The following is an 18090-nucleotide window of genomic DNA, read 5'->3' as shown; positions in this document are numbered from 1 at the left end:
CGCGAGCGGAGTTTCGCTGTCAGTCAGTGCCGTCACCCCGCCCCCTGCCCCGCCGGGTTGAGCAGGCCCGCCAGGGGGCGCTCCCTCAGGAGTGGCCGCTCCGTTCCCGCCGCGCTCCCTGCCGCCCCCCCCGCCAGCCCCGGAGAGCACGCTCAGTGCACGGGAATTGCGTTAAATGCGACATTTATTTCAGAACCGAACAAGCCTCACGTGCGCACGGACGGCCAAGACCCGCAGTACTGCCCCCCCTGGCACACGGCAGGGAGCGCCGGCGGGAACCGGAGAGCGGGGAGTGCGGCTTCTCTCCTCCTCCCGCCTACCCGCCGATGCCTGCCTGCCTTCCGTGCCACCCGCTGCCGTGTGGAATTTCCCTTCCCGCTGGGCTTGTAGTCGTGCTGGAACCCTCCGGTTTGCATTCCTTGCCGAGGGGATGCGTGGCAGGGCCGTGAGGAGCAGCGCGGTGCTGGTCAGAGCGCTGCTGGCGGGGTGACAAGCGGCCCGGCCCGTGTGCCGCAGCCAGCGGGCAGCTCTGTTTCCCTCGGCTCCCACCTCCGGCCCAGCCGTCTGCTCTGCAGGTTTGCTGACCTCAGGCAGGGTTCGGCTCCGGCTGGAGGATGCCCCTCAGCTGGCTGCGTCTTGTCTGTGGCACAGGCAGCACCATACAGCCCTGGCCAGCAGACCTGTGTCTGGTCCCTGACAGACACTGGTCCCGTCTCTGCCAGAAGCTGCCTCCGTTCTGGAGGAGCCTCCCCTTAGGTACCCCTGCTTCTCCACCCTTAGCCCCTTACACTGAAATTTGGGATGGTACCAACTAGTCCTTGCTCAGAGCGCGGGAGCCGGGATGTTGCAGCCTGGGACCCTGCATTGTCCCAGCTCAGCCTCTCTGTGCCTCCAGGCTGGCATCTCTTCATACATAAAGGGCACAAGTTGGCCTCCAGGTCTAAAAACCATCACAGAGAGGAAAATAGCCCAGTTTGCTGGGGATCTTGTCCTGGGCAGGGGAGGTGGGCTGAGAGGAGCAGCCCCACTGGAGATTTGGGCTGTAGTAATGGGGTAAGATGCCCAAGGAGCTGTGGCGAGGCCAGGCAGAACCAGCATGTGCTCAAGAAGAATCCCCAAATTCTTTCTGTCACCTGAAACCCAAGCTAGAGGGTGCCTGATATGCAGCAAGGGGGCCAATGCAAACCTCTACTCCTCTGCCGTGTCACTGCCTATCTGTGCCCCCCACAACACGAATATAATGAGAAGACAGCACCACATCCCACACACACACACACACACACACCCACACACACACCCCACAGACAGTGCAGGGAGGTGTGGCAGAGCCAAGGCGCAGCTGTGCTGGACAAGAGACAGCAGAGCTGGGGGGGTGCCTGGGAGATGCACGGAGCAAGATGCTCAGCTTCCAACACAGAGCTCTGCCAGATGCTGCTGGCCACTTGGGAAGCCCTGAACAAAAACATCTAACCATGGGTGAGAAATGGGAGAAGAGAGAGCTGCTGCTGGAGGAGGTGGGAAGCAGTGATGGCTGGAGGTCTTCTCAGCAAAAACACCTCTGATGCGAGAAGCCCCCAGAGAAACATGCTGATGGAGTCAGGGTGGGGAAGAGGTGGATGCTTGCTTCTGCAGCAGAGGAAGAGTGAGAAAACACCAGCTAGAACAGAAAAAAGAAGCCCCATCCCCACCCTGACACCATTTGATCTGCTTTGAGTCTGTCATCCTGCTAGGAGAAGAAGAGATGTGCAAGCCCTTTTGGGAAAGGACAAGAAGGATCCTGTAGGGTGGGAAGGTCATTCCTAGTCATGGCTCCTGGGGAATTTTCCCATTCCACCTGAACCTCCACACTCCCTGCAGGGTTGGGATCCTTGGCATCCTGCCCTAAGAGTGGGAAATCCCTTGGATGTGACACCTGGGGGTCCCAGGCTGGAACAGTGGAGGTGGCCCAAGTGCTTTTGGTTGGAAAGGGTAGCCCAGCATGGTGTGACAGACAGAGCCATAGCCAGAGCTCTCCATTTCCCTCCAGTAGGACCAAGCTCCAAAGTGCAGTGACTCATCTGCAGGGACATGGGTGCCCTGGCCAGTTGAAACTGTGGGCTCTTCCCTTCCAGAGGTAGATGGGACAGGTAGAAATTGCCTTCTTTGGGAAGACGTGGTGGGGGCTGTCTGGCCACTGCTCAGGTAAAAAGTAGTTTTAAGCTGCAGGGGATGGCAAAGCAAATAGTTGGGGAAGGGCATAGAGAGAGGGTGAGAGCTGCGCTGCTGCCAGGCACAAGCCAGGGATGTCCCGGGGAAGGCATCTCCGGAACCTCAGCCCACCAGCAAGGCTCTCCCCTGCCTGGGGGAGGCATTGGCTGAGGGCCAGGACTCAACTTAGGGTATTTTTGTGATGTAAATAGAAATAAATACTTTATAAATATAATCTTGAAGTACTGACACCTGATCTTACTCTGCTGTCTCTTGCAGAAACACCAGTAAATTAGGGAGACCCCACATATAAATTACCACTTTCCCTTCACCTGAGGGCAATTCCTCCTGCTCTCCCAGCTCTGAGCTTGTCCTGCATTCCCATCTCTCTAGATCAAAGACCAGCTTTTAGCCAAAACCACCCTTCTCACTCCCTCCTTCTGATAGGGACCTTTTTTGGAGTATTAGATGGTGTGATATGAAGGTCACCCATGGAGATACAGGCAGAAGATGGCACGTGCACAGGGACCCTGCCCAGACAGGTCCAGGCTTTTGCAGCTACAAACAGAAGTGAGTTTCCCCCGTGAAGCTGTGAATCAAGACAGGTCCTTCCATGGAGCAGAGAGCTGGGGCAGCAGATGGTGTGAAAGATCAGATATTAACATGGGGAGTCTTCAGACAGAATCAGCTATCTTGATCCTGTTAGCAGACGGATGAGGTGGAGGGTGTTTTTCAGGTTAGATTCTCATCTGGGCTGTTCTCCTTCTGGACAGCTTGGATCTGATTTGGAAAACAAGGGACAAAAGGTGTTAAGAGATGTGGAGAGGGAGAAGTCTGGACTCCCAGTGTCTTACCTCCAGGCTGACACTTGAATCTAGACAGCTGGAGGGACATAGAATTAAAGCCTCTTTAGCCAGAGCACACAGATTTCTGTGCATTTATTCCTATTCCCCTAGCCCTGCCACTTGTGGTGATCTCAAGAAGTCCATGAGATTGTCTTGCTGAAGAATGAAAACATTCAGTGCAGTAGCTTGGTGTGCAGCTTCGATTTGAGCTTCAGGGCTGGGAGCCTGAGGCAAGAGTCTGTGAACTACTGATCGTTTGCATAAAAAAGGGCACGGGGACCTGCGGCAAAGCCAGGTGAAGGACACTGTGAGTCCTCCACAGTGACAGGGACAGGAAGAGTGCCCTTAGACTAAGAGGGGATAAAAGCCCAGGGTTTCCTTTGTTCAGGGTCCTTTCCCAGAGGCACCCAGCTCCAGATATTATTTTGTTATTGCACTGTGATTAAATTATTTTAAGGCTCGAGATGTCAGAGTCTCCGCTATGGGAAACCTGTGACTGAGCCAGTCCAGATCCCTTGCCCTGAGCGTGTGTGGTGAGTGTAGAAAGTCAAGCAAGGCCCCTGTCAGCTCACTGGAGCCACCTGCTGTGAAGGGGCCTCAGTCCCAGCTTAGGTGGTGCCTGGGTGACTCCCAGAGTGGCTCCTGGATGGTTGGACAGGAAAGTTTCCTTAACAGTCCCAAAAACTCAGTGGGATGGTCTCAAGAACAGTGACAGGCCAGTGGCCCTGCCACCACACATGAATGTTGCTTTGAGCTCAGAACAACACCTCTGTACCACCTGGAATCTGGCCCTAAGACTGAAGCATTTAAATGTGGGCAAGCTGAATTCAAAATGAATATGGTCCAAGTTTTGTCGGCTGAAAGCCTGTCCAGGCACAACTCTGCACAGGAGATGCTCCCCACACCTGGCTGGGGGCTGCAGCAGGGAAAGCACTGGGAGCCTGCAGCCCCCCAGCAATGGCATCTCTGCATCCCCCTTCCCCCAGCTGCCCCTGGTACCTTATGGATCCAGCCAGGAGAGGGTTGAAAGCATAGAGCCAGTCGTGCATGTCCTTGTCACTGCCTGCCTGCAGCAGGATGCCCCGGTGCTCCGTGCACACCGCAAATGTGTTCGGGGTCTGTGAGGGGAGAGCCAGAGCTTAGTCCTTCACTCAGTGAGGTGCGCGGAGTGGGGCTGGCTCCCAGTGCCCTACCTTGAGCATGGCCTGCTGGTCCTCACTGTACTCCACCTGGGCCTTGGAGAGGTTGAGTATGGCCCTCTCGACTGCATCCTTGTCTGAGTTGTAGATGTAGACATATGGACGCCGGACCACCACGAAGCGTTTCACCCATCCATTGGTGTGAGGCTCCAGGAAGTGCAGGTAGCCCTTTTTGGAGACGATGGGACTGCAGAATGGATCGAGGGGTGGGATACAGACCATGAGGAGGTGGCAGTGGTAGGGTAAGTACTCCCTGCCCATAGGTGGCTGCCCCAGTTGCTCCTACCTGACTCGAATCTCCTGGATGTCGGGCACCAGCAACCGCTGGGGTTCCTTCTCCTCCTCAGGCTGGCGGGCTGGGGACTTCTTGTGCTCTCCTTCTACCACAGGTTCCAGATCGGGGCTCTCTGCCCTGGAGGAAACCTGGGGGGGTCTGGGGAAAGAGGAGAGGATGGAATGTAGGAAGAGTGGTGGCTAGGGAACATCCATAGACAAGGACCACGTCCCGGTGATTCAGCTGCTCTGTTTGGCATATGTCACCAGAACCTCCCAGCCAGCTTCTTACCTGACCTCCATGGCGTTGTAACATCCTTCCACCAGTGACGGGCAGGTCGAGGAGGGGGTGAGAGTGGTGACCCCAAGAGCTGGCATGGAAGGGTCTCTCATCAAGGTCACGGACATTTCAGACAGCTGTGGAGTAACGGAGGCGTGAACTAGAGTTTCTGCGCAAAGCCAGGCACATGCAAAGGAGCAGGCTCCTGCTCAGACAGGGAGATGCAAGAGCCCTGGCTGGCAGGGTCCTCTCCTGGCATAGTCCTGAGAGCCACCGGTTCTGGGCAAAAACAGAGCAAGCAGAGGGAGCAGACGCCCCAGAGGAGACATGACTTACGCCATGGTGCCCACCTGGCCCCCACCCAGCCCTTCCCCTGCCAGCTGCACACCCCTCCTTGGCCCCACCAGCCCAGCAGAGCCCGGGGCAGCAGCAGTACCTTGCTCTCACTGGCGCTAATGCAGACGTGGCTGTGGCTGTACTCCCTGTTGAAGGTGTGCGTGAGCAGGCGCAAGCACTGCAGAGAGAAAAAGAGGACAGTGGGGCATGAGGCACATTCCACCTTCCACTCTCCTTGGGCTTTCTCCCCCCCACCACCCCCAGCCGCCTTGTTGGAAGCCACTTCCTGGCTTCATCCCGGCAAGCTGGGTTTGCTGCTACCTTCACAGCCAGCTCCTTCTGCCTCTCGCTGGGGGTCTCAGGGGGAGAGGTGCGGCTTTCAGGTGCCCCATCAGCAGAGAGCGGGGAGGAGATGCAGGAGGTGCTTCGGGACTCAGAATCTTCACTGGAACACGGGGACAGGGTCTCCATGCCCAAGCGCTGGGTCGTCTCCAGCTTCTCACGCAGCAACAGGTAGTGTCTTGTCTTCTCCACCTGAGCACAAGCACCCAGAATCAGGGGCGGCCCTTTCCCCCATACCCAGGCCCCCCCTTAACCCCATTTACTCCTTAGCTTTGGATCTGCTGGGACCTGGCTAGCAGCAATGCACAGGAGCACAGTCCCATTCCTGCCTCCTCCCACAACCGAGATGGCTGTGCCATCCAGGGTGGGGGATCTCCCCAGCACCAGTGGAGCTGTGAATTGCAATGTTTCAGCCCATTTCTAGCCCAGACTCTCACTTCTTGCAGAAGGCTGAGTTTCTCCAGCTCCCACTGATGGTCAAGGATGAGGCTGTCACTGCGGGGCCGCCAGCCAGCCAGGTTCTCCTCTCCTCGGACATAGGCTACAGAGGTGTCCAGAACACGCCGGCGCCTTCTCTGCATGCCTGTGGGCACGGACACACAGCTGGGGGGACAGACACACAGCCCCTAACCCAAAGGCCTGGCTGTGCCTCCCTGCCCCAGCTGAATACCTGGGCAGAGGCGTGGCACCCACCTGGGCTGCCGGCATCAGCCACGCGACAGAGGCTGAGCTCGTAGACTCCTGTCACGCGGTTGCTGGGAGCAAAGAGAGGTGCGTTACTGGCTTTGTCCCATCCCCACTCCCCAGTTTTTTTAGCCAGGCTGCTGGGATGCCCTAGAAAAGCTCCAGTCCCTAGGTGATGGCTCTCCTGTCCCCAGCAGGAGCGCCCTGGTACCTCTCAGAAGCCCGCAGACTGCCACTGCCAAAAAGATTGCGGATGGAGCGTGAGGCAGGAAGTTTGGCATCCCGGGAGTAGAAAACCATGCAGAAGTCTTTGGTGATGACGGCAGGTTGAGTGCAGTTCTCCATCTGCAGCAGGGCAGAGAGAGGCCTCAGGAGCGCTGCAGGGTGGCAGCCCAGCAGGTCCCTCCCACCCCTGTGCCCAGGTTCCAGTCCTGGGGTCCCATGTGGCCCCCAAGCACCAAGTTGAACCCTGCACCCCCATAACCACAAGCTAAGGAAGGGCTCACACTGGCTGCACCCCAACAGCAGGGAAAATACCAGACTTTGTTGATGTATAGTGACCCCAACCAAGGTCCTTGCCTCAATGTAAGCTGACAGGGTGATGTAGATCTTCTCCCGGTAAGGGGTAACACGATTGAGCAGCAGCGAGTTGTGCATGGAGCTATCCCACGCCGCCTCAAACTGGTAGAAAGTCCTGCCAAAAAAACCCAGTAGGGCCAGTAAAACCATCTGGAACCCCTGGCAGGCGAGCAAGGAGATGTCATTGTCCCCCCCCACAGCGCTGTAGCAGGCCTGCAAGGACACACAGACATGCATGCGCAGTGGGGACAGATGGGGACAGCCACTCCAGAGGGCACAGGCTCAAAGCAAAGGGCACAAGGCATGGTGGGAAGAGGACATGGCACCCTTGAAATGGCCAATGGACTGGGGTTTTGGGGACGAGGGACCATGGGAGGAGTGGGGGGCTTAGATGGGGTGCAGGCAAGGCAGAACAGGCTAGGAAGGCGAAGGAGGGCGAAGGAGGGTTCATGCTCCACCCCTGTGTTCAGAGCGGGGGTTGCCACCCCCAGTGCACCTGGGCCAGTCCCCACCATCCAGCCTGGGGCACAGCACCTCCCAGTCCCTGCCAGGAGCAGCTGTCGCCATTTGGGTGATGATGGCCAGAAGGGAAAGGAGGGAGGATGCTCAGCACTAGGGGTGTGCTACCAGCCCACCTCTGGGAGCACAACCCCCCCCACCAGCCAGGTCCCCCTTCCCCAGGGCTGCCCCTGTCTGCCATCCCTGGGCCCCAGTGAGAAGCTGGGACCATGATTTGGTGGCTGGCCCCTGTCAGGCTGCCTCCCCTGGCTCTTGCTCTACCCTCATCACCAGCCCCATTCCCACTCTGCTGCCTCAGGCCCCTTTGCTGTGTGTTTTCCATGGCTCCCAGGCTGGGAGAAGGAGCAGGGGACACCTGGTCCCACTCACCCATGCCTACAGGATCCTGGAGAGGACTGCACAGCTCACCCATATCAAAAGTGGCAGCTGCTCTCCTTGAGTTGAGCAACTGAGGGTGAGGAAGCAGGAGGTGGCTCCAGTGAGGGAGCACGGGGGATCCCCATTTCACCCCCTGCACCACTCCTGGGCTTCCTCCGGGGTCAGCATTGGCTTTATGGTACACCCACTCCCCAAAACTGCTCAGAGCTGCCATGGCCCCGGCTCCCGCCTGAGCATCCTCAGGAAGCTGTGGTTCAGCTGTGTCTCAATGAGAACACTTCAGCACATCCCTGAAGCAGCATCCAGGTGGCTGAGGAGCAATTTTAACAAGAGCCAGGGCAGCCAGCAGGAGTAGAGAGAGGTTCTTGACTGCAATATCCCCCCTTGTGGAAGAAGAGGGAGAGTGATGCTTTCAAAAGGTGTATAAAATACATAACCCCACCAGTGTGAGTGAGACACAGCCAAGGCGAAGGATTGCTTTGCACACACAGGTTGCTTAAGAAAAGAGCACTCCCCGAGGAGGAGGAGGAGGAGAAGAGGAGCCTCAGGGGAGGGGAGAAAGAGCAAAAAGCAAAGGGAGGAGGCAAAGGGGAAAAAGAGAAAAGCAGGAGGGACCAGACCGAGCAGGTGCGCGTGAAATACCTAGTGTCATTTCCCAGCGAAATGCTATAAGTGGAAGGTGACCCAAGGACAAACACACACATGTACACACACAGAAAAACGACAGGTCAGAAGAGCCCCTCTTGAAGGGACTCACACATAATAGCACCACTGGCCAAGGAAGCTCCAGCCTCGCTGAACCCAAAATGGGAACCGAAAGGAGCTCAGCGAGGGCAGACAGAGGCTTTTACCAGCCTGGGTGAGAACCCTCTGCCTCCCACTTTCCTCATGGTCCAGCAGCTGGGAAGGAAGCACATGTGCTCCCCATGCCTTTAACTCTGCCCCTGTGCCATTCCAGGGCAAGGAGCTCCCACCCAGCGCAGTTCCCTGGGACAGTGCCAGCTGGCAGGTTGATATATCCCACTGCCACTCACACAGCAGGTGACTCCTAGGCCCGTCCCTCGGGCCACAAGGAAAGCATCATTGTGCTGAGAGACCACAGGCAGTGCCGATGTGTGCCCACATCTCTCGCAGTGGGGGGCTGGATCAATGCTGTATCCCATTTCCTGCATCCTGGGAGGGGACAGAATGCCGCTGCAGGGACAGCTCTGCCCTCGGACATCTGAGCATGACCAGCTTTGAGTTTGAGTTTGTTGGGAGGACAACCTTCAGACACAAAGTTACATGCCAGGACTCGGGACGTTCCATCCCTTGTCTCCCGGGCACATGCCCCTCTTCTTCTGCCACGGGCCACAGAGGTGGGCCCCTTCCCTGAGGCCTCAACAATGCTCCCATCCGGAGGCTGGTGGCACATCCACAAATCTGGCATCTCTCGTGCATATGCCAGGCTCACCCAGTGGTCCCAGCTGAAGGCTGCAGTCCCCAAAGAGCCACTGCCCCTTTACACGGGGGCACAACAGTCTGTGCCACGTCTGCACCCACTGTCACACCTGCATACGGACACACGCTGCCCCTATGCCGCACCTACACACACAGGACAACCGTGCACAGGGTGGGCAGCTGCTGCCACACCAACTGCAGCGCTGCCATCGTTACCACCTGCCCAGGAAAGGGCAGGACAAGCCCCAAAAATTCCACTGTCCTCACCAGCCCTACTCCAAGCAGCACCTGGGTCTGAGCTGGGGCTGGGGCAGGAGACAATGGAGGGTCCGGCACACTCGGTGCCAGATGTCAGAAAAGATGGGAGAACAGCAAAGTCAAAAAGCAAGAATAAAACCCAAATCAGGCAATGGAGACGCAGGCGTGCGAGGGGGAGCGGCAGCCAGCCAGAGCGTGGCCCAAACGAACAGCAAAAGGGGTCGAGTGAGCAAGAGGTGCCAGCGCAGGAGGGAGGAGGGATGGGGCATGTGAAGGGATGAGGGGCTGGATGTCCAAGTGCTGCCTCTGGCGGGAGTGAGCGTGCCGAGGCAAGGGGGTAGAAAGAAAGAAAGGAGAGAAGAAGGAGGGGTGGAAAAAAAACCAATGGAAACAAATAATACCTAGGCATATCCGAATCAAGAAACTGCCTGCGAAAACACAAAACAATCACATGGTTAGTGTGGGCTTAGATGGGCAGTAGCAGCTGAGGGAAGCGAGGGGGGACACCAGGTACTGCCCCCCGCGCCTCCGCCCTGGGCACTCGATGCAGGGATGGATGTGTGCTGAGGAGAGCGCTGAGCCACTCTCCCAGCCTCTGCCTGAGTGGCTCCAGGGCGCTGGGGAGGCTGCAGAGGGGAAGCCAGGGCTGCTCCAGGCAATGGAGGCTGCGTGGCACAAGGCAGCAAAGCGGGGAGCGCAAGCGGCTGGGAGGAGGGTGAAGTGGGCACTGGCTCTGCTCTCTGCCTTCCTTCTACCTGTCCTGGCTGAAGCTACACCTACAGCTGCAGGGTGAAGCATGCACGTCTGCATGTGGAGTGGAAGTGGGGGGCATTGCAGCTAGTGCTCTGCAGGCAGCTGGCCACCCCCTCCTCCCCCTGCCTCGTCACGGGCAAGCTCCACGGAATAGATACAGGACAGATATGACATGTGCACCAGTCTGTGCCCCCAGGTGGGGTCTCCACGCTTTACTCCACACCCCAAGTATTCCCCCAGCCTGAACCGTGTCTCCTTGTCCTGCAGGACTCATGGGGCGGAAGGAAGAGCAGGAGGCACATCCCTCCTGCCAGGCTACCTCAGGCATGCTGAAGATCTCACATGGCCACATCTGGGACGAGACAATTGAACAGATCAGGAGCTGACCAAAAACTGTGCAGCCCCAAGAGCCCGCGGGTGCCACAGCCACCCAGCTCCCAGCAAAAAACACACCACTGCTCCACTGGGCTGGGCCCTCCTCATCTGATCATCCCCATCTGGCCTCCTTCTGCCAAAGTCTCCTGGTCCAGCACTTGCATGAGTGCTGACCTCAGGACTCACCTCTGCTGCCCAGATACTCTGTGCAGGTTGCTCTGCCGTGTCCAGGAGCTGCCCTGAGAGTGCTCAGGGTGCCAAATCCTATCCAGACTCCCATCATTCCCCCAAAAACAGTGGGGACAGGCCTCCTTGGGACAGTGGTGATCACAAAGCAGATGAAGGAAAAAGTGGTCCCCATTCTTTGCCAGGACGTTCCTACACCGATGACCACAACGCACACAGCAGGACCAGTCCTGCTGCTCCCAGTGCTGGCAACGACCAGCCCCGTCTTGTCACAGCTGCCTGCATGCACACATCCTAGCCAGAGATCCCCAGCGGTCCCCCAGGTTCCACCAGTAGCCCTGGTGCAGAGCACAGCTCTGCCCTCCGTACCCATGACTCCCCCTGCCACTGCAGCACTCACACAGGGAGATCTTGGAGATAAAAATCTTCTGGTCCCAATTCTTTCACACCCTGCCAAACCTATGGTGGGGACAACTTTAAGCAACCTGGTCTGGTGGAAGCTGTAGAAGGGGGTTAGGAATGGAATTATCTTTAAAGTCCCTTTCAGCCCAAACCACTCTGTGGTTCTGTGACAGCTCCCTGGGATAGGCAGGAAGGGACGGGCATCCCACAGTGGGTGGGAATGGCTTTCCTGCATTAGTTACACACAGACAGGGATCTGCCATGGGTGCCAAGTGCCCTTTCCAGCAACTTTGCTGGGACACAGGACAAACAGCCAAGCCTCCTCTAGCCATGGAGCTGGGACATCCTCCTGGCACCAGCACCAACTGCCTCCCTGTGCCAGCCCATCACAGCCAGCACCAGAGACCAGGACCCACACACAGATTCCCTTTAGTGCCCTCCCCAACACAGCGAGGCCCTGGGGAGGAGGAAGAAGGGGGTTGGCAGCTCTGTACCCCAAGGCCTCATGCAACTTCAGAAAAACCCTGCCTGAAGGCAGCAGTGGGTCAGCAGAAGGGCCAAGAGCTTTCCAGGGGAGAGAGGGGCTGCTACTCAAGCCCTCCATCCCTCACCACAGCAGGGGAAGAGCAAGAAAGAAGGCATCACGCACCGGTCATCCTGGGAGGGGTGGATGTACCCAGAGGAGAGGATGTTCAGGGACAGAATGTTGGGGTCGATGAGTGATTCATCTGCTTCTGGGGTGTTCCGGATTCGACCTGCAAACGCAGCACAGAGTTGCCTCTGAGGTGACAGGCAGTGGCCCTGTGAGAGTCCCTGTGAAGGCAGGGGCAGGCTGCCTGCACCCCCCTGGCCATTCAGGCCACTGCTGGCCATTCAGCACCAGAGATCCCGGTCCAGCTCCTGGACATGGTGGAAGGGGCTGAGGTCCACTGCAGTGTCCCAGTGTCACCTGCCAGGCAGCTGCTGCTTTGCCATTGCAAGGAGGGCAGGAGGGGAGACAAGGCATAAAGCTCCATGTGGGAAGATGGGAATGTGGGCAAGAAAGAGTGTGAGATGCCTGGGAGCTCAGTGGGCTGGGGGCTGGCTTGGCTTACCCACAACCAGCTCCCGTACTTCCTTCCAGTGGATGAGGCTGCCCGTTTCATGCACCAAGGTGACGCTGATTCTCCTCTGGATGCCCTGAGACCCACGAGGCCAGAGAGAAGGGACAGTAGTTAACGCAGGTCCCAGCAGGAGTCAGCTAGGACAGCATCTTGGGCAGAGAGTACCTGATGAAGGAGGAAGGTCCCATGGCATGGCATGCCTCCACGGTGGTCCACAACGGCAGGGATGTAGCTGGAAGAGAGGATTGCAGCATGACACAGAATCCTGCCAGCCTGCCCAGAGGTGCTGAGCACTGGGCAAATCCCTTGCTGCCTTCTCCCTCTCCCTCACTCTCCACTTACTCGCCATTGGCCTCCAGCTCACAGATCTCAAAGAAGACCATCAGGTCATACTTGCACTGGCAGGGGCCAGCACTGGGCCGAGTCATGGTGCTCAGCTTTGTGGCAGGCACTGCAGTGGGTCAGAAAAGACAGGTAAGAGGTTGAGCCTGCTGCTGGCACTTGGAGTGAGGCCTACCATGGCAGGGAACGGGCAGAGCGGTCAAGGACCTTAGGGCACACACAGAGGCAGCAACAAGAGCCTCATCCCAGGGACCCTGCTGGTCACTGGCACGCCTCTCCCTGGCCCCAGCATGGGGTGTCATTGAGAGAGTGGCCTTCCCCATGCCCAGGATGCACACAGTGTGCCTGCAGGCTTGGCAGGGGACATATCCCAAAAGGCACAGTGCTGTTCCAGGCACTGGCCGGGAACAGCCAGAGGGAGGCTCCCCCTGTGCTGGGGTCTTTTGACCATTGTTTGTTTTTTAGCCAAACCTCCACAGCTGGGGTCTCAGCACAGCAGGGATCCTGCCACCCCTGTGGGACATTGGGGCTGGGTGGCCACCTGAGTCACCGAGGGCAAGGAATTCCCTGCTGCTCTGCAGGAGGTGAATGGGGGCTTTCCATCTGTTGAGTATTGTGGAAATGGGGAATTCCCCATTCTACCATATGGAAATGGGTGTCTAGGGCTTTCGGGTGCTTCAGCCCATAGTACATTTTGTGGTGCCTCTGGGGTCCTAACTGGTCCCTCTGGGGGAGGGGACACCCACCCAACATGGGAACTACGGATGGCCACAAGAGTAGGAGGCTGGGTTCCCTACCTGGTTTGGAGAGTGGCATCACACGAGGGAAGTGGCGTCGGGATGGCCTCAGTGGGCTGCAGACAGAAGCAGCTTGGTTATAGCATCTCCAGGGACCCCCAAAACCCATCCAGCCCCACCTGTGCCTTGGGGCCACCCTGGGTCCCCAGGCAGCCCACTGTACCAGAAGCCCTTAGCACAGCCAGAGGCTGGGGGGGGCCAAGGTGTGCCCACCTGAGGACATCCTTGCAGAGAGGTGGGAAGGGGTGCTGCTGGTAATGGCCAAACACCTCAAACACAATTGGCTGGCTCTTGATGTATTCGATGAAAGATTTTGTCACCTCCACAGCGATCTAGAAGAGAAAGAGCTGCTGAGCCACTGGCAGTGCAGTTTAGCTGGGAAAGGGGATAGAGCCAGCAATAGCACCTGGGATGTGGAAGGGTCTGTCAGTCCCCTGCACCCCTCACCCTCTCCTTCCCCCTTTCAGGGATTCTCTCCCCACCAAGATCACTGCAGTGAAATCTCAGCCTTTTCAGGTGAACGACAGTGGCTTGTGGTGTTTTTCCTGCATGTCCACCATGTCTAAGCCTGGTTTAGCTGGGTGTCTGTGAGGTGCTGGGAAAGCCAGGAGGAATCTGCTTCCCTGGGAGAGGACCCAGTCAATGGCCCTGCAGAGACCCCAGCAGCTGCAGGAGCAAAGGGGTGGTAGAAGAGGGGTACGCACATTTTGGACATGATAGAAGCCCAGGGGTGGCCCTCGTCCTGTGTTCTTCAAGGGTTCTGTTGAAAAGGCCTCATCATGGCGATGGATGAAGCTGTGGAGGGAAGGAAGGTTGTTCAGGGTGGGGTGGGGATGTGCTGGAGCAGGGAGAGGAGTGAAAGCAAGGGACCACAATAGAGCCTATTCTCCCTCGGGGCTGCTGTCTGCACCCTTGGCTGGCACAGGACTTCCTGAAGCTGGTGGGAGCCTCTCCTTGCCTTTTGCTAGTGACTAAACAAGTGCTTGGGCAGATTTCACAGCCCTTGGTTTTAGCTCCCCACCCACAAAGGGCTCAGAGGTGAAGGAAACTTCCCAAATTCACCATGAGCCCCCAGGTGAACGATGGCTGGAGTTTGGTGGAAGAAGCAGGGCTGGGGGGCACTAGGGGCTCACTTGAACTGGCAGAAGATGTCAGCATATTCTGCAGAGATGCTGGAGGCTTGCAGGACTGTCACACGGAAAGTGAAGATGCTGCCCAGCTTCAGGTGGTCCAAAGCCACCTCCAGCGGCCCGTCCGGTACAGGCTTCTCCGGGCTGTCCAGAAGAAGATCCTCTGGGGTTGCTGCAGGGAGGAGAAGGCCCTTAGCAAGGCAGGATGTCTTCCCCTCAGTGTTAGGAACATTTAGGAACAATGCTGAGATGCTGGAGCATGTCCAGAGAAGGGCAACAAGGCTGGTGAAGGGTCTGGAACACAAGTCCTGTGAGGAGCAGCTGAGCGAGCTGGGGTTGTTTAGCCTGGAGAAAAGGAGGCTCAGGGGAGACCTCATCATGCTCTGCAACTACCTGAGAGGAGGTTGTAGCCTAAGGCTGTAGGTAAGGGCTGTTCTCTTCTCCCAGGCAACAAGTGACAGGACAGGAGGACACAGTCTTGAGCTACACCAGGGGAGGCTTAGGTTGCACATTAGGAATAAGTTCTTCACAGAAAGGGTGCTTGAGCATTGGAAGGGGCCGCCCAGGGAGGTGGTGGAGTTACTGTCCTTGGAGGTGTTTAAGAAAAGCCTGGATGTGGCACTCGGTGCCATGGAAGTTGACAAGGTGGTGTCAGGTCATAGGTTGAACCCTAAGGCTTTTCCCAGCCTAGCTGACTCTGATTCTGTGATCCTGTCTGCCAGCAGCCCCCCACTGGGGCAGTGCGCTGTCAATGCCAGGAAGGGTGCAAGAGGCTGGGTGCAGGGAGCCACTCCCAAACTGCCCGTCACAGCTCCTCACCTGCACAGGTGTTGTTGTTGACTTCATCGGCGGACGGACCCACGTCGCTGACCTGCCCCTGACCTTCGACTATGCGCAGCTCCTCCTGAGAGGTCCCCGAGCGAGACATCCCGACCGCTGGGCACGACTCTGACTGGAACTGTGCCAGGAGGGGAGCCCAGGGATGTTGGTCCCGCTTCCAAGCCAGCATCCCAAGCATCCAAGCACCTCCAGCTCTCCTCTCCCACCCCATGGCAGCCCCCCGGGACATGGGCAAGGGCAGGATGCACTGGTGGGTGCCCGAGCCTTGGTCTGCCTGGTGGAACCGAGAGCACGTTCCTTTCCCTCCACCTCTAGGAGCCTGGGGGTCCCCATGGGGAAGCACTGAGGTGGCAGGCAGGGATCTGGGATCCGTGGGCATCCACCAAGAGCCGGCCCCACCTTACCTTCTCAAAGTGCTGGTCATCAAAGGAGATCTTGGCTGTCCCTGATTGCCGCACACCAGAGCCATAGTCGGGGGCTTCCTCATCCGCTGGAGGAGGATGAGGGTGAGTCAGCAGAGAGGGTGCAGGGGGTGCAAGGGGCGCATTTTGTGGGAGGGGTTCTCTCCTACCTGAGATGGCCTGGACAGCCACACGCAGGAAGCCCTTCACCTCGCCCTTCTCGCTGACGATGGCCACGCGGTGGACCAGGGGCACGGGGTAGAGGAGGTTGCTCAGGTAGACAAAGGCCCTGCCAGAGAAGGGGGGGACACACAACAGGGGGGAGAGCGGTCACTGCTCCCACCCCTGAGTCCCCAGGCACGGCTGGCGTGGCCGGCAGCGGCCGGGATCCCAGGTCACTGCTCAGGGCGCGACCGCAGCGCTGCAAAGCAAAACTAAAGAGAAGGCAGCCAGGGCAAGGCGAAGGGGCCGGGGGCAGCGGGCAGGCAGCGTGCCGTGGGGCAGGAGGGTGGGCAGGAGGGTGGCACACGCCATGGACAACACCACAGAACACACCAGACTTGCAGACCTCTCTGACTGTCACCTCCATGGCAGGCAGGAGGGGAGAGGGCTGCGCTGGTGCCACCGTGAAGCCGTAGGGCAAGAGGACCTTCTGTGTGGTAGAGAGCTGGAGAACTTGGGCAGGAGGTGCTGCAACATGACTAGGGGGGCAGCTGCAGAGTCACCATGGGGAGGACAGGGGCAAGACAGGGGGAAGGAAGGGTGACAAGAGAGATGGAGGCTGTCAGGAGTGAAGGAGGTCAGAGGACGAGGTCCTGGACCTCCAGAGGTGAACCTGCTTGGGGGTTCATGGCCCTGGCTCTGCCTGCAGTGTTGGAGACCACTGAGAGGGAGGCTGCATGGTGTGGCTGGTGGCATCAGGTTGTGCATCCCCCCCTCCCCATCCCTTCACACATACAGCTTAGGGGTCCTGGGCCACCGGCCAGCACCTCACAGGGATGAACTTGCCTGGCAAGTCTGAGCCTCCCTGCTCTCTGCAGCATCCAGGTGACCGACACTACCATGGTAAGGTGCCATCAGAGTCCAACACGATGGCTGCACCGTGTCTCTGTCAGCACCTCCTGGCAGGCCACTGCTCTCTGCTTCTCAAGTGTTTTGGGTCCTCTTGCTGCCTCCCTCCACCTCACCGCCAGCTGCCAGTGGTCATCCAGCTCTGGCCGTGGTGGCATGCTGTACCCTCCACAGTGACGAGTCACCTTTGGCACTGAGCTCCCTGCCAAAAGGTGTGAGCAGCAGCACCACTTCCAGCAAGATGGGGCACGGGGTGCCTGGCACCTCTCCCTGTGGCACCCGCCAGCATCGTGGTGGGGTGGCATGGTGCTGGGGGCTGGCAAGGACGTCTCTACTTCAGGAGGTTCCCATGAGGGTTGCATCTCCAGGCAGCTGCTGTGCTGCTCAGGGTGTCCCAGCCTCACAGGAATCTTCATATTCAATGCCAGCCCAAAGTGCCCAGGGGGCTCTTGCAGCCCTGCACTTGCACCCCAACTCCCAAGTCCGGAGATTCTCCCTGCTCTGGTGACTCTCATTGACCTTCAACTGCTCCTCGAGGCTTTTTCCACCCAAAGCACCTGAAAAGGACTCAAGTTGTGGAAGCAGGTGATGCCAAATCATTATCTCCTGATGGGCCCATCTCAACCCATCTCTTCTCAGATGCCACGGGGAACAAGTGGTTGGGCCATGTCAGGGCTTCCCAGCAGGACCTCATGCCTGGGACAGAGCCCTGTGACCATGGGGAACTCTCTGAAGCGCAGGGATCTGTGTGCACCCACCCACCTGAAATCACAGGGCAGCTGGAGTGGAAGCAGAGGACTGGAGAGGGCAGGGAAGAGAGGGGAGGAGGTGGGGCAGGCAGGGAGGAGGGGTACAAGTGTGTCACTAGAGGAAGGAGGGCAGGGACACTAACCACAAGATTGGTGAGGTGCAAAGATGGCATGCTCAGATCAAAGAAAAGCCTTTCCAAAGGAAGACAAAAGTGAAATAACCCCAATTTTTGCTAAAGCTTTGAAGAGATAGAGCCAGCAGCTAAAAAAAAAAAAACCAAAAAACCTTAAAATAACCAAAATTTAAAAAAAAATTGAAGAGAGAGAGAAAGAGAGAGAAAAAGAGGGAAAAGAGGGAAAAGAGAAAGAAGAGAAAGAAGAGAAAGAAGAGAAAGAAGAGAAAGAAGAGAAAGAAGAGAAAGAAGAGAAAGAAGGGAAGAAGGGAAGAAGGGAAGAAGGGAAGAAGGGAAGAAGGGAGGGAAGAAGGGAGGGAAGAAGGAAAAGAAAGAAAAGAAAGAAAAGAAAGGAAAGAAAGGAAAGAAAGGAAAGAAAGAAAGAAAGGAAGAAAGGAAGAAAGGAAGAAAGGAAGAAAGGAAGAAAGGAAGAAAGGAAGAAAGGAAG

At 57.6% G+C, this 18090-nt stretch overlaps 1 protein-coding gene across 16 annotated transcripts in view; it reads right to left on the bottom strand.

Annotated features, from left to right (window-relative positions):
* Window positions 1–166: 166 nt before the first annotated feature.
* The window catches only part of KIF1A (kinesin family member 1A), a 41533-nt gene continuing 23609 nt past the window's right edge, over window positions 167–18090 (bottom strand). For 6 of the 16 annotated variants that reach the window (XM_015638036.1, XM_019007842.1, XM_015638039.1 and 3 more), the window contains 22 exons: window positions 15820–15938; window positions 15653–15738; window positions 15228–15366; window positions 14412–14580; window positions 13983–14073; window positions 13492–13610; window positions 13279–13334; window positions 12482–12590; window positions 12305–12371; window positions 12131–12215; window positions 11686–11791; window positions 6726–6840; window positions 6358–6491; window positions 6156–6217; window positions 5900–6045; window positions 5442–5654; window positions 5221–5298; window positions 4797–4921; window positions 4518–4664; window positions 4226–4418; window positions 4032–4150; window positions 167–2967 (listed from right to left, as the gene is read on the bottom strand). In XM_015638036.1, coding sequence (XP_015493522.1) covers window positions 2925–2967; window positions 4032–4150; window positions 4226–4418; window positions 4518–4664; window positions 4797–4921; window positions 5221–5298; window positions 5442–5654; window positions 5900–6045; window positions 6156–6217; window positions 6358–6491; window positions 6726–6840; window positions 11686–11791; window positions 12131–12215; window positions 12305–12371; window positions 12482–12590; window positions 13279–13334; window positions 13492–13610; window positions 13983–14073; window positions 14412–14580; window positions 15228–15366; window positions 15653–15738; window positions 15820–15938 — 2521 coding nt within the window. In that variant the 3' untranslated portion in view covers window positions 167–2924. Of the gene's footprint in view, window positions 2968–4031; window positions 4151–4225; window positions 4419–4517; window positions 4665–4796; window positions 4922–5220; window positions 5299–5441; window positions 5655–5899; window positions 6046–6155; window positions 6218–6357; window positions 6492–6725; window positions 6841–8264; window positions 8289–9721; window positions 9749–11685; window positions 11792–12130; window positions 12216–12304; window positions 12372–12481; window positions 12591–13278; window positions 13335–13491; window positions 13611–13982; window positions 14074–14411; window positions 14581–15227; window positions 15367–15652; window positions 15739–15819; window positions 15939–18090 lie in introns of all 16 variants that reach the window. The other 10 variants (XM_015638033.1, XM_015638041.1, XM_015638037.1 and 7 more) reach the window with 3 other exon arrangements.

Source organism: Parus major, chromosome 9 (genome assembly GCF_001522545.3).
Source record: "Parus major isolate Abel chromosome 9, Parus_major1.1, whole genome shotgun sequence".
Lineage (NCBI taxonomy): Eukaryota > Metazoa > Chordata > Aves > Passeriformes > Paridae > Parus > Parus major.
The sequence above is the reverse complement of the archived record's forward strand: the minus strand, read 5'-3'. Positions and strand labels throughout refer to the sequence as shown.